General features: G+C 65.3%; 1 protein-coding gene across 1 annotated transcript in view; it reads left to right on the top strand.

Moving 5' to 3' along the window:
• The window catches only part of SBNO2 (strawberry notch homolog 2), a 46,973-nt gene that overhangs the window by 13,333 nt on the left and 19,821 nt on the right, over nt 1-13,819 (top strand). The window contains 3 exon segments of the mRNA XM_025040942.1: nt 4,340-4,516; nt 8,996-9,072; nt 9,473-9,572. Coding sequence (XP_024896710.1) covers nt 4,412-4,516; nt 8,996-9,072; nt 9,473-9,572 — 282 coding nt within the window. The 5' untranslated portion in view covers nt 4,340-4,411.

Below are 13,819 nucleotides of genomic sequence, written 5' to 3'. Positions count from 1 at the left end.
GTTGCTCCCGCCTGCCAGCTTCCAGGCGTCACTGGGATTCGGGCCTAGGGTCAGGGCAGCTCCTACTGGGTTTGCCTCCTCCCACTGTCCAAATCTCCTGGGGCAGCCGTGTCACTGGCCACATGCTGGGTGGCTTAGACTATGGGGACCTGTGCCCTCCCAGTCTTGGAGACCAGATGTTGGAGACCAAGGCGTGGCAGGGCCATGCTCACTCTGCAGGCCCCCCGGGTGCGTCCTTCCTGCCCCGCCCACTTCTGGAGGCCCCCCCCCGCCCCGTCCCTTAGCTTGTGGCCACATCACCCAAGTCTCTGCCTCCGTCTTGCCGTGGCCCCTCTCACCCACGTGACTGTCCAGCCCTCACTCCTATGAAGGCAGCGGTCCACTCCAGCATGACCCAGTCTCCACCGATCCCACCTGCAGAGACCCCGTTTACTGATGAGGGTCTGCTTGCAGGTCCCCGACAGATGTGTTTGAGGGACAGCTCCCTGCAGCACAGGGCCTTCTCCGAATCCCTGGTCTCCGCCACTCACCAGCTGGCATCCAGGCGTCTGCTGGCTCTTGGGTCCAGGATTCCTTGGCCCTGTGTCCCCCTTTTCCTGCCTTCTCCTGTGGTCCCACCCCAAGATCCCCAGCCTTAGCAGTCAGTAGATGAAGGGTGGGCCTCTGAGACTGAGGGAAACAGCCACTGCACCCCGAGGACCCTCACTTCCTTTGTCCTCGGGGAGCCTACTCATGGAGGTGGCTGTCCAGGCGCGTACCCCCTTGTGGGTCCCAGGTGAGCTGAGCTGTGCCCGCCAGCCCAGGCTGGCCCTCCGCGCGGGGCCAGGGCCCAGGACAGGCCCAAGGGTCTCGCCTACGCTGAGCTCTGTGGGCTGCCTCGGCCTGTGCAGGATGTCCCCGCTCCTGCCCTTCCAGGGCCCCGCACTGGGGACTGACCGCAGGCCGTCTCTGACCTGCGAGGTGCAGAGGGGGCTCCCCCATCCACAGATGGCCCTTCCCCCAGACAGTCCTGTCAGCCAGGTCGGCCCAGCCAGGCCCCTGGAGTCACCAGGGCCTCTGCCCTAATAGTTGAGCCTCCAGGAGCCCCGGCCAGGCCCGCTCTGCTACCGTCCTGGTCTCAGCCTCAGTCGAGGGTAGCCGGAGAGGCTGCTGTCCTGTACCCTGTGAGAGGCCAGCAGGTCCCTGCCACCTAGAGATGTGGTTCTGGGGGACAGCTTTGCCCTGTCTTGGCAGGACATGGATGTGATAGCAAACGGCTGGCTCCGTGTGTTGGGGGCTGAGCCGACAGCTCAGCGCGGGGTGAGGCCCTCGGCCTGTCCTGGGGCAGTCTGGGCGACGGAGGTTGGGGTGCGTCCCGGGTCAGGCTCTCCCAGCTCCCGGCCTCTCCCTACCTCTCACCCTGATGGTCCTGTCTGGGCGCCGACCCCTTTGTCTTTGTCTCCCATGATGACTCGTGTGACGGCCCTGTCTCAGGGGAAACCCTGCGAGTGTGAATTACCATGCACTGCAGGCCCCCCTTAAGGGCACCTGCGTCCCGCCCGTCCCCAGATGTGCGTCTCTACATGCTCCCGGGCCTGGCCTTCGGGCTGAGACCCCACCCAGTGCCCCCTGGGGTCATGCCAGGCAGCCGGAAGTGCCTGGGGGCATGGCACGTTCATGCTCTGGAGCTGGGGACTGTGGGGGTGCCGGGCAGCGAGGTGACGCTGGGCTTGGGCATGAGAGGAGGGGTCTCTGGGGGTGGGAGGATGGTGGTGGGTGCACGTCCGCCTCTTTGCTAGCCCCTGACCCACTACCTGTCTGTGGATGTGACTGTTTTGGACACGCCACGTGAATGGAGTCGGGTGGCCTGTGTATCTGGCGTCTCTCGCTGAGCGTCCTGTGTCCAGGGTCCATCCACGTCGTGGTGAGCATAGCGACTCCCCCCTTTTCATGGCTGAGTGACGCCCCCCGTGTGGACGGGCACGTGTGTGTCTTTCACCCACCTACACTTGGCGTTCCCACCCTCTGCCCGCAGACACCTGGGTGCAGGTTCGTGTGGACGCGAGTCTTCGCGTTTCCTGAGTGGGTGCCTAGGAGCAGAACTGCGAGATCTGTGGTGACCGTCTAGGCGTTTGAGGAGCTGCTGGCTCCCAGGTGGCCACAACGCTGTATAATCGTGCCCACCGCCTGTTGCGTTGGCCTTGACCCAGCTTCCCGGTGCCCAGTGCCCCGCCTGTCATGTGGCCATGTCGCCATCCTCCCCTCACCCTCAGGTCCAGATCTTAATGCTCTGCCTGGTCAGAGAAGCCTTCTGGGACCCCCAAGGCCCCACGCCCAGGCCCCCAGGTCACAGCGCCTGGTTTCCGTCCCCAGGGGCCCTCCCCACAGGTGACAGGCCTCTCTCTGAAGGAAGGAGATGCGTGGACAGAGGCTGAGAATGCAGAGCCTGACCTGGAGCTGCCACTCAGAAGGGCTCCCAGAGGGGGCTGTGGGCATGGCTGGCCCAGTCTTGGGCTGGGCCTGCTGCTGGGAGTCCCTGGGCACAGTGTCCTGAGGACTGCCCAGGGTCCTGGGAGCCCCCACGGTCCCCCCACGGTCACGGTCGCGGGTTCTGACGGTGCTTTCTGGTGAGCTGCCAAGGCCTGGGCTGCAGAGCAGAGAAGCACCTGGGGTCAGCCTCACTCAGGGGCGTGCCCGCCCAGGGACAGTCCTGATGGGGTTTTTGGGGAAGGGGCGGGGTCACACGGACAGTCCTGAGCAGTCCCTGCAGAGGAGGGAAGGGACGAGAGCGAGCCAGCCAGCGCTCAGCTCCACGAGCTTTCTTTGTGGATTAGAAGTGGTTCCTGGCCTCTTTCTGCCCAGGTGTTGGGGACAGACCTCCCTTGAGGGGTGTCCCCCAATCAAGGCGCTTCCTGAGGCCTCGGTGAAGGCAGCAGTCAGTTATGTGGCAGTTTGCAGGGCCTGGTGGGCTGGTCGACACCCTGACCACTCGCTCTCCAGGTGAGCAAGCAGGCGGGGCTGAGGTGCCATAGCCACCCGCTCCCCAGCGCTGGCCTCTCGGGCCGTCGGCCTGACCCCAGGAGCGTGGTCAGGACTGGCCAAGTCCCGGTCGCAGAGACTTTCCCCGCCAGCCGCCAGCCTGGGTTTCGCCGAGGGCCTTGGGGAGCCTGGAGGGCGCAGGCAGGAGGTGGCCATGCCTCTGAGGGTCCAGGCCAGTGGGGGCCGTGGGAAGTGGCGTCCTGCCAGCAGGCAGCCCGGCGGCCGGGCTGACCGCGAGGCTGGAGCGGAGTGGACCGCGGGATGAGGGGCGCAAGCGCCCCCGCCCCCCGGGATTGCGCAAGCGGCTGCGCCTGCGATTACTGGAAGTCCAGGGTTTCTTCACCCGGGCTTGGCTGGGAGTGGCAGCCGCCTCCCCTTCCTGCCTCCCGGGTGATTAACTTCCCAGCGGCACCCACCGCCTTGGAGCCGGAGCCGGCTCTGTTCAGGGCCGCAGGGGGCGGGGCCCGGGTCAGGGGTGCTCCGTCACAGGTCACAGGGCAGATGGAAGTCGTGGGGTGCTGAGGTCAGCCCCTGTGGCTTTTCCCAGCCCTGAGGGACAGGACCGTTTTCAGTGGGGATGTTTTGTGTCCTTACCCTGAACCAGGGCAGAGAGCTCCTCCCAGCCCAGCTCGCCCCTGTCCCCCCGGGACCCTCTGGCAGGCCTCTCCTGACGGCCGAGGGGCAGGGCTGGCCAGTTGAACTCTGCCTCCCAGCCAGACGAGCTGGGCGCAGAGCCAGGTGCCTGGAAGTCACCCCTCAGCCCTGCCGATCACACCAGGGTTCCCGGAGCTCATGGCTCTCTTTGTGGGTGTCAGGAGCACCCTCCTCCTGGGGCCCACGTTACTCTTTTTTCGGTGGGGGCAAGGGCCAGAGATGCTGCTGTGATCAGTGGGAAGGAATGAGGTGGGGGTGGCTAGCCTCACGGAAGGGGCTGGCCTCATCCCCGGGTCCAGGCCCGTGTCCGTGTCTCCAGGAGCGGGAGGCTGGGCAGTGGGTGGGGCCTTGTGTGGGCTTGCAGCATGGAGATAATTGGGGGTCCTGTCTGGGTGGCTGAGGGGGTCCCCCTTTGACAGCCCCAGGGTGAGGCCGAGAACCGAGAGGGACTCCCAGCAGCACTGCGACATTGGGTGCACCTCGGTGCACACCCCTCTACTAGGATGGGTTTGGGGTGACGTGTGGGGTCTGGTCCATGGGGTCCTGCTGGCTGAGCCAGAGCCTGGGAGGCCCTGACTGACCCCACTTCCGCTGTCCCATGTCCCTGAGGAGGGGCTTCACCTGTCGGGGTCAGGGCGACCTCAGGACGCGCTGTGTCTCTCCCCAGGCCAGGATGCCTCCACCTCGCAGCAAGAAGCCCAGATAGACGCCCCCGCGGCCCGGGTTGAGGGGATGCCCGATGCTGGCAGTGGGGCCCGCCATGGACAGCGAGTTCCCGCAGCACGAGGTCCCGCCGGCCGGCAGCGTCCTCTACAGCCCGCCGCCCCTGCAGGGCCCGCTCCAGGTGAGTCTCGGCTCCGGGGTTGGCTTGGGGTGGCAGGAGCCCTCTGCCTTCACATTCCACGGGCCACTAGGTGTCTTTTGCTAAGGCCACGACTGGCCCTCGGAGACCCGCCCTAGCTGCCGTCTTTACCCACGGGACCTCGGGGGCTGGGACGCCGGCGACAGATTGTGGCCGTTTATTTTTTTCATTGTATTTTTGTTCGGTAATTTAATAGACTAGTTTTTTAAGCAGTTCTTGATTTGTAGGAAAAGTGTAGCGTTCCCATGGGCCCCTACCACACTCTCCCCGTTGTCAGCCTCTTGCCTTAACGAGTGAGTGAGCTACATTGTTGCAATGTGTTGCAATGATGAGCCAATACCGATACGTTGTCATCGATTCAAGTCCACCGTGGACCTGGGGGTTCTCCCTCCGTGTTGGACACTGCGGTTGGGACAAACATACGAGGACATGTATCCATAGTCACAGCATCATGCAGAGCAGTGTCCTGCCCCGAGGCCCTCTGTGCTCCGCCCGTGCAACCCCCGCCCCGTACCCACGGGTTCTCCTGTGTCTGCAGCTTCGCCCTTTCCAGAACACCCTGTAGTTGGCCCCGTGTGTGCTTCAGGCTGGCTCCCCCCACTGGGTCACGAGCTCTTGAGGCTCCCCGGTCTTCTGAGGGCTCCGTAGCATGTCCTCTGAGCGCTGAGGGACGTGGCAGCCCCGGGTGGGCGTGTCCCTTTATCCATCCCCCAAAGGCCACCTCGGCTGCTCCCGTGTTTCGACAGCCATAATGAGCATCACAGTAACAGAACCACCACGGGTGCCAGCCAGGCCCCACAGGTCACCCAGGCCCCGTGAGGAGAAGGTCCAGATGCTGCAGCAGGTCAGGCCCGGCACCCCATTTCCTGGGTGACAGCCAGGCTTTTCTGCTACAGAGAGGGAACTTTCTTGGTGGGGAGGCTGGAGCTGCCAGGCAGCGGGAGAGCAGGTGGGGTCCGGGCGCTGGGGAACAGCTGAGAGCAGCAGGGACGGGCGGGCGGCGGGGCGGGCACAGGGAGCGAGAGTCCAGCTGGGGTTCAGGGGGCGGGGAAACGAGTCCCTGGGTCAGGCGGAGCTCAGGGTCAAATGTTGCACCCACCAGGGGGGCGCCAGGCCCGTGACCCAGCGTCAGAGAGGGCTGGGACGGTGTAGGTCCTGAACTGCCTCCCTGCCCAGCTGTGCCCATGCGGCGTCCTCGTGTGACAGGCACGGAGTCCCTGTGTGCACACAGTCGGCCTCAAACACTGGGCGGGGGCAACCCCGAGTCATGACTATGGGGCTACCGCTGCTTAAAGCCTGGCCAACGCCTGCCACGGGGTCCAGGCCGCCTCCTCGCCCCTTCCTGTTGAAGCTGTGTCCATGTGTCCCCAACCCTCCCAAACTTCCGTCCACGTCTCCCAGCTGACAGCCTCCCGTCCCCGTGGCGGTGTGTCCGTCCCTGGGTCCCATTGTCCCCCCTGCAGGCTCAGAGCATGCTGGCCGTTCCTGTGGGCACAGGATCCCTCCTGAACGTCCCATAATTTGCTTAATTATTTCCCGAGTGGCGAGCCCTCGGGTGGCTCCAGCTTTCCACCGCTGTAAATAGCACACTGTCTTCCTCTCCCTCGAGAATGGTGCCTGGGATACCATTCCTGGGTCAGGGCACGCTCGCGACTCGCCGAGGACAGAGCCGTTCCTCAGGAAATGCCACGTCCCCTCTATGGTGACTCAGGAAGCTGGTCTTCGGCCAGGATGCAGACTCTAGGGACCTGAGGGACTCAGAGGCTGGAATCACAGAGGCGCGTTGGGCTACAGTAGGGGCCTGGTACGGGGGAGCTGCTGGCGGGTCCCGGCTTTGGCTCTGGGCAGTCGGAACCTGGCAGAGCTGACCGAGGCTAGGTGCCCGGCCCAGCCCTCTCGGGCCACTGGTGGCAGGGGTCGCCTTCAGGCCACACTGGGTCCATCCTGGGAGCAGCCCGTGCGCCTATAGTGTGTGCGGTCGGTGCGGGCAGCTGTTCCTCCCTTGTCCTGGGGCTCTGTTGGGGGCCCCAGGCTCAGGAGGAGCCAGAGAGGAGTGGACGGGAATGCGGCTGGCCCAGGACTTCCAGTGTCGCTAACGTGGCCAGACTTAGCAAATAAAAACACGGCCGCCCAGTGAAATTGGTTTCTCGTGAACACAAATAATTTTTTACTACGTGTGTCCCATGGAATACTTACGCTAAAAATTATTTGTCATTTATCAGAAATTCAAATTTCACAGGACGTCTGCGTTTCATTTGCCAACCTAGCAAGGGTACCATCTTCCTACATCAGCTCCCAGGTGGCCTGGGCAGCTTCAGGCTAATGACCCAGGGCCTGCCCCTGCCCAGCAGAGTGCCAGCTTCCATCTCCAGGTGGAGAGTCCCCGGGCAAGCTCCGACTGGCTGGCCGGAGTCAGGTGTTTGTGTCTGAGCCCGGCGCATGCCAGGGGCCTGCCCTCCGAAGGCGGAGCCAGGCCTTTTGGCTGCCAGGGGGGAATCCAAGGAAAGCTCCGACTGGCTGGCCGCGGTGCCACCTCTGTGACTGGCAGCCTCGCTGGAGCCCCGTGCTGGGGCAAAGTCAGAGCGACCCCCAGCATCCCACCTACCCAGCTGAGGCCTTGAGGTCCTCCAGGACATGGGGGTCCCCTGGCCCGGGAGCTCTGTGAGGGCTCCCCCAGGCCTGATCTGGGCATAGGCGGAGAAGGTCAGGAGAGTGAGGGGCCCTCTCGGTGCTCCCTACCCAGAGCCCCCAGGCCAGCTGCACCCTTTATGGGCCCACAGCATTGGTGCCCATCCCCACGCGGCCTGGCCAAGGCGCTCTCCACGCGCCCCAAGACTGTGTACACGGGTCCCTCGAAGGACGCCGAGCACGGTCTGGAGTTGGAACGTTGCAGAAGCGTCTGGCCTCGCGAAGTTCACGTCCCTCTCTGGAGCTGGACTCATGCGGGGCTGGAGCAGGGAAGTGACCCTGGACCAGGGCCCTGGGGAGACCCCAGCTCGCTCCATGGGCCATGGGGCGCGGCTTCCCCCGGAGATGTCCACGGCGGTCCCTCGTGCCAGCGGTGCCGCCGGCGTCTGTGCTGGCTCGAGGCCCTGCACTTGTCTTTCCTCCGACTCTTTATTTTGATTTTTACTATTCTGCAGCCTGTGCAAAAATGGACGGCGGGCACAGCCCCCAGGGTCTCCGCCAGACGGTAGCGTCTGGACACGCTTCTCTCTCCTCTCTTCCTTGTGCCTGGTTCTGGGGCCGGACATCTGGGCGCTGACAGGCCCTGTGGGGACCAGGGGTGGGGCACAGTGATGGAAAGTCACAGCCGCCTGCTCCCCTCGGCACAGAGGGGGCGCGGGGCAGGGGTGCCGAGGCAGTTCTGGCCATCCGGACTGGTCCGGGCCAGCTCCGGGGTGGGGTCTCAGAGAGGGAGGACATGGCGGCCTAGGGAGCTGCACCTAGGGGCCCTGCCGAGGGCAGGACCTGTGTGGGCGGCGGGGTGGGAGGCTGCCGGCCATCAGGCTCCCGTCCTGGACTTGCCATCCACCTGGATAGGCAGGGACAGTGCCTGTGGCCAGCAGGCCTCTCCCCAGGGACAGCTGGGGGCCTTCCTGCTGGGGTCCTGCCATGGGCCCTGTTGCCAGTGGGGCTGTGGCCTCTTGTAGGGGAGGGGAGTCCTGCCTTGGCCTGTGTATCAGGGGGACTTGCCACCTCTTTTCTACAGAGGAGCTTGAGTGTCCGTGGTCCCGCACCCCCAAACTGTTTCTGTCAGGTCCAGTGCAGGACCCTCACGTTCCCACTGGTGTTCCCCGGAGCACGTCACCCAGAACCCCTGTCTGTGCTGGCTCTTGGGCCAGACAGGGCTGGTGGTGCTGAGAGCCCGCGGCCTGTGAGAGCTCCAGAAAGAGTAGCCCCCTGACCTGCCTGGCAGGGCTGGGCTGTGAGGGCCTGGCCGAAGCGGGGGCCAGTCCGCGGTGCTAGTGGGGGCCCCTCGCCCTGGCCTCGGCCACTGCCCCTCTGGGCCGTTCCCTCTGTCTGAGCTGGTGTACCTGTCCCTTACAGGACCTGCTCTGTACTGCTTTACATCTGGTCCCATCCTTCGGTTTGTGAATGGGGCTTAGGGGCCTCCAAGCAGGGCCCTGGGCCCCCGGCCTGGGTGTCAGAACCCTGGGTGGCCAGCAGTCCGGGCTCCCCCGGCCTCCAGGGACTCTGGGGCCATGCCCGCCTGTCGTCACCCTGCTGGTCCGACCCACGCACGTGTATCGGCCAAGACCTTTGCCTTCACTGCAGCCCCCGCGGGAGGGTTCCCATGCACGTAGGGTAACTGAGGCATGGACTCCCAGGTGACCCCGTTGGGGGCCGGGGTGGGGTGCACCCTCCAACAGTGGAGTCCTGGCTCTGGGCCACTGGCACCCCCCGGAGCAGGCGGGGCCCCCCCGCCCCGCTGACCACCTCCGCACCATTGTGTCGCAGAACGCCATGCTGCAGTACCCCTGGTGGACAGCCTTCGCGTCCGCACCCTGCCCGGCCTTCTCCAGCGGGAGCCAGTGGTAAGTGCCTTGCCCAGCTCCGGCCAACCCCGCCCCGCCAGGGGCCATGCCACCCACGGGGGCTCCACTTAGGAATGAGCTCACAGCTGGGGAGCCTCGGTCCTCTGCTGAGGGGGGTGGGCCTGGCCTGGTTTCTTAGGCTGAGACCCAGCAGGGGCGGCAGAGGTGGTGGCAGTAAGGGGCCGGGGGAAGCTCACTGCAGGGCAACACCCTGTCAGGGAGCCAGGGGGCCCCTTCCCGCAGAGGACGACAGGGAGCTGGGTTTTGTGGGGTGGGTAGGAGTTTGCGGACAGCAGCCGGGAGCCAGGCCGAGGAGTGGTTGTGGCCGGAGGCCTCCACGTGGGCTGGGGAGGGCAGTAGCCTATCGCTCTGTGACAGCTCACCTTCCTGTTTCCTCCAGCCAGTTTGGGAGCCCCGCCTCCTTCCAGCCCCGCGTGGACACCAGCTATGGCCCTGTGGCCGCCACCCCCAGCTTCCTGCCAAAGAGCGACTTCTCTCAGGTAGGAGACTCCAGTCCCAGCTGCCCTGGCCCGTGGGGCCCTCCTGCCTCCTGGGGCAGGACCGCGGACCGCAGCCGGCCACAGGCTGCTTCTGAGGAATGGCGGGGCCCATGGCCCCAGCCTGAGCCTCAGTCTGCCCTCCGATGTGCATGTGGAGGTGGCTTCACCGAGTCTAAAGCCGGGCAGGAGGTTGCGTGAGGGACGGCGGGCTGTCCCCTCGCCCGTCGCTGGTGCTCAGCGCCCACGCCCTGTGTGAGGTTGGGGCGACCTGTCTGGGCGCCTGGTTCGCTCTCCCCAACCTCAGCGTCTCCCTCTCTGGCGCCGCAGTGTCCAGGGGGAGGGTCCACAGGCCCCACGGCCCCTGCGCCAAAGCGAGACACGCCACAGTGAGTGTCTGTTTCTGAACCGGGAGACCGTTGAAAGCGTGGCACATACCAGCCCATCCGCCTCCTCGGGGACACGGGTCAGCTCAGCCCCGCGACCTTGCCCCCGGGATCTTCCCATGGCAGTCCCCCAAAGCCAAATTCCGCAAGACGAATCGTGGGAAGGGGGCTCCCGCACTCTGCCTGGGCACCCTCGGAAGTCCCAGACCCTCCTCCTGCGCGGTGCCTCCGTCAGGTGGGACAGCTCCGCGGCCCGTCGGGGAGTGACGGGGCGGTAGACGCTCAGCTCCCCCGCCTCAGTGTCCCCCTGTGACGGGGCAGTGGGCCGCCCCATGCCGAGGGGTGTAGCACGAAGCAGCCAGTTTGGACCCGTGGGACTCGCTCGAACCTGGACAGATCCTTCAGCAGCTCATGCTGCTGGAGCCGGCCATTCTCCACGGCGGGGGGCCCCGGCGGGACCGGACAGAGGGCTGGACCAAGGGCCGTGTCCCGGGGTCACTGGCGTGACTCTCAGAGGGGGGCCTCTTCGGACGTAGGGTCTTCACAAGCTAAATGCAGAGGGGGAATGACCCGGGGTGTCCCAGCGGGCCCGAAACCCAGCAAGTTCCTAGAGGACAGAAGGGGGACACACGTCAGACAAGGCATGTGGCCACGGAGGCTGAGACCGGCCCTGCAGCCATGGTCAGGGACTCAGGGATCTGGAGAGGAAGGAGGAGCCTTGGGGAGCGAGTGGGTGTGGACCTGAGACACTGTGGCGTGGACATCTGCCCTCATGGCCACGGAGCATGTGTGTCTGCTGTGTAAGCCGCCCCTCGGTGACGCTTTGCGGCCGCCCAGGCAGCGGAGATGCGAGGACAGGGTCCCCTGTTCCTTGGGCCGCCCGGGAGCCATCTGGCCCCGCGTCCCACAGGGTGAGGGTGGCGGTGTACGAGGTCGCAGGCCTTTCCAAGCGTGTTTGCAGTTTCTTCTTGGAGCCCGGCTCGCCAAGACGCCCTGTGCCTCCGCGTGGCGTCCGCAGAAGCCCAGCCCGGCAGGGGTCAGCCTCCTGGGCGTCCCGGGCTGACACCCTCGCTGGTTCGCGGTGTCTCGGGGTGCTGGCTGGTGGCCTTGTGCCTGGCTTGGCTCCGCGGGGCCCCGATGAAGTTCCTTTCCACGCATCTCAGGCACAGCTCTCACCTGCAGACTCATCTCCTGACTGACGCCAGTTCCCCAGCCGGGCGTTGTCACTCACCGTGCGGGTCAGGGAACAGGCCCAGGGCACGCGATGTCCTGGCCCGCGGCAGCCCCCCGCTCCCTCCAGCATGCTCGGTCTGCCGAGAGCCCCTGGGGGTGCTGCTGCCACCCCTACAGCACCCGGAGGCTATGCGTCTGCCACGCCATGCTTGCCGGATGCCTGCAGGATGCACCCTGGCCCACTCCTGGCCTACCTGGCTGCGGCGCCTGGCCCTAGATCTCAGTTTTAAAGCAGCGGGATCGTCTTCCAAAGAAATCTCATCCCATGCCAATTGACAGAAGGAGCCCAGACCGAGCCTGGCCTCCCAGGTCCTTTGCAGCCCAGCTCCGGCCCTCCAGGCCCGCCCCTGCTCCTGATTCAGGCTCAGTGACTTCACTGTGGTGGCCAGCTCAGAGGCAGCCCGAAAGACGTCTCCTCTGTGGTCCCAGGACCTGTGGACGTGTCACCTCACATGGCAGAAGGATTTCGTAGTTGGGATCGAGTCAAGACCCCTGAGATGAGGACAACTCTGGGTTCCTGGGGTGCCCAGGACCCCCACCAAGGCCTCTGGAGGAAGCTTAGGGCCGAGCAGAGCCGAGCGCACCCCCGACCCTCAGGCAGCGCGTGAAAGCCTGTTCATGCCGCTCTGGGGGCCGTGGATGTGGGAGCTGGGATAGCGCAGAAGAGTCCGTGTCTCAGAGCGGGGGTGTCAGAGACGCCCCGAAGACATGCCCACCCGGGGCCCGGGACCCCACGTGGCAGAGGGACTGTGCAGGTGGGACCGAGTCAAGGCCCCTGAGAGGGGACGACCCTGGGTTCCCAGGGGCCCAGTGTCCTCACAGGGTCCTCATGAGAGGGAGGTGGTCAGAGTCACAGGTGGACGCGGCTGTGCTGCCAGCTGTGACGAGGGGGAAGGGGCCGTGAGCCAGGGACACGGCGTCTCTGGAAGCTGGAAAAGGTCAGAGACGGTTCTCCCTGGAGCCTCAGGACGGCCCGGCCCTGCCCCTCCTGGTCACCCCACGAGGCCTGCGCTGGACTGACGACCTCCCGAACTGCAAGGTAATAAACATGTTGTTTGAAGCCGGGAAGTTTGCGGCAGTTTATTGTGGCAGTGACGCACCGTGAGGCCCTGGCACACTCCAGAAGTGCCCCCTGCCGGTGTCGGGTCGGGAGGGGCCAGACTACAGAACCCAGCGCCGGCCCGGCGAGAACTGACGGAACTCGCGGTCTCCGTGCCCCTGGCAATGAGACCCGATCCCCGAATTTCCTGGCAGCCAAAGCAAAAAGAGAAAGGAGATGAGCCGTGTGGCTCCTGTTAATCTGCGAGGAGGAGGCTCGTTGCTAGTTCCCTGGGCGACGTGGGGCAGCTCCCGGATCGCCGCCCCCAAGCCCCCGGGCACTGCCTGCGGCCCGAGGCCTTCGCTCCTCCTCCCGTCCCCCACGCCGAGTCCCGGCGCTCCAGGGTACTGGGTCCCTCCTGAATCCACAGGAGTGGACCCAGGCCAGCACCATCCGTGCGGGGCCCCTGGTTCTCGGGTCCCAGGCTGGGGGGCCCCAGCCTGTGAGACTCTGCTCTCCCGACGTGGTTCCCGTCACCGCGTTCCGCCCATTCCAGCGTGGGAGGGACATGCGCCCAGGGCTCTGAAAATTTAGTTTGGATACGGTTTTTTGTACATTTGAAGATTTTCACGACACGACGGATTTGGAATGTTTTGGGTTGACAGAAAAGTTGCGGAAACAGTAGCGAGAATTCCCAGCCGCCCTCGCTCACTCACCCCGCATCCACACGTCGTCGTCCTGCACGGCCTCGGCCCATGCGTCCCATGCATCCCAGGCAGACACGAGCCTGGTGCCACACTGGGGACGGAGCCAGGAGCCAGGTGGGCACCGAAGGCTCTGCAGAGTGCTGGTCTGGTCACATGGAAGGCCCTGTGTGGGCTTGCCTGGGCCCCACACTGAGGCTCAGGCCTGCGTTCGTGGGTGTCTGTGCGTCTCATGGCTGATGAGGTTGACCTTGATCTCTAGTTGGGACGGTGTCTGTCGGGTCTGTCCACCACGTGCTGTCAGGCTGCTGCTCCCCCTCTTGTCCCGGGAGACGTGTGAGGCCATGCAGGTGTCCTGGCTGCTCGTGCTGGGGAGGAGTGGCCCTGTCATCTGCTGGTGGATATCAGCTGCCACGATGGTGACCTTGGCACCCATCTGGCAGACACTTGTCCTCAGTGCCGTAGGGGTCAGCCGGCGTTCTGTAGGGAGGGCTGCCTCCTCCCAGGGCTGTCGGGCCGTCCGTTTCTGTCAGCTGCCTGGGCTCCTGGACTTTGGGCAGGTGCGTCACTGTTTGCTGCCCTGCGTCGGCTGTGGCGCCGGCCACTGCAGTGTCTGCTCGGGGTCCTGTGTTCCTGTGTCCCTGTTTGGAGTACTTCCTCCCTCATAGCCACACAGGCCAGCTGGGCCCGCTCCCACCTCCCCTGCCCTGGCCTCCTCCTCAGGCTCTGCGTGGCACCGAGCCACCCAGGCTCCACGTTCCCGCTTGGTGACCTGGACAGCTTACACGCACGTGGGAGCTACCACCATGGTGGGCCAAGCTCGGGGGTGTGGGCGTGCGGCTTGGCTTCCATTCTTTGTTTTTGAATAGGCGTAGGGTTCACGCGTCG

This window comes from Pteropus alecto, unplaced genomic scaffold (assembly GCF_000325575.1).
Source record: "Pteropus alecto unplaced genomic scaffold, ASM32557v1 scaffold30, whole genome shotgun sequence".
Classification (NCBI taxonomy): Eukaryota; Metazoa; Chordata; class Mammalia; order Chiroptera; family Pteropodidae; genus Pteropus; species Pteropus alecto.
This window is presented reverse-complemented; position numbering and strand designations above follow the sequence as displayed.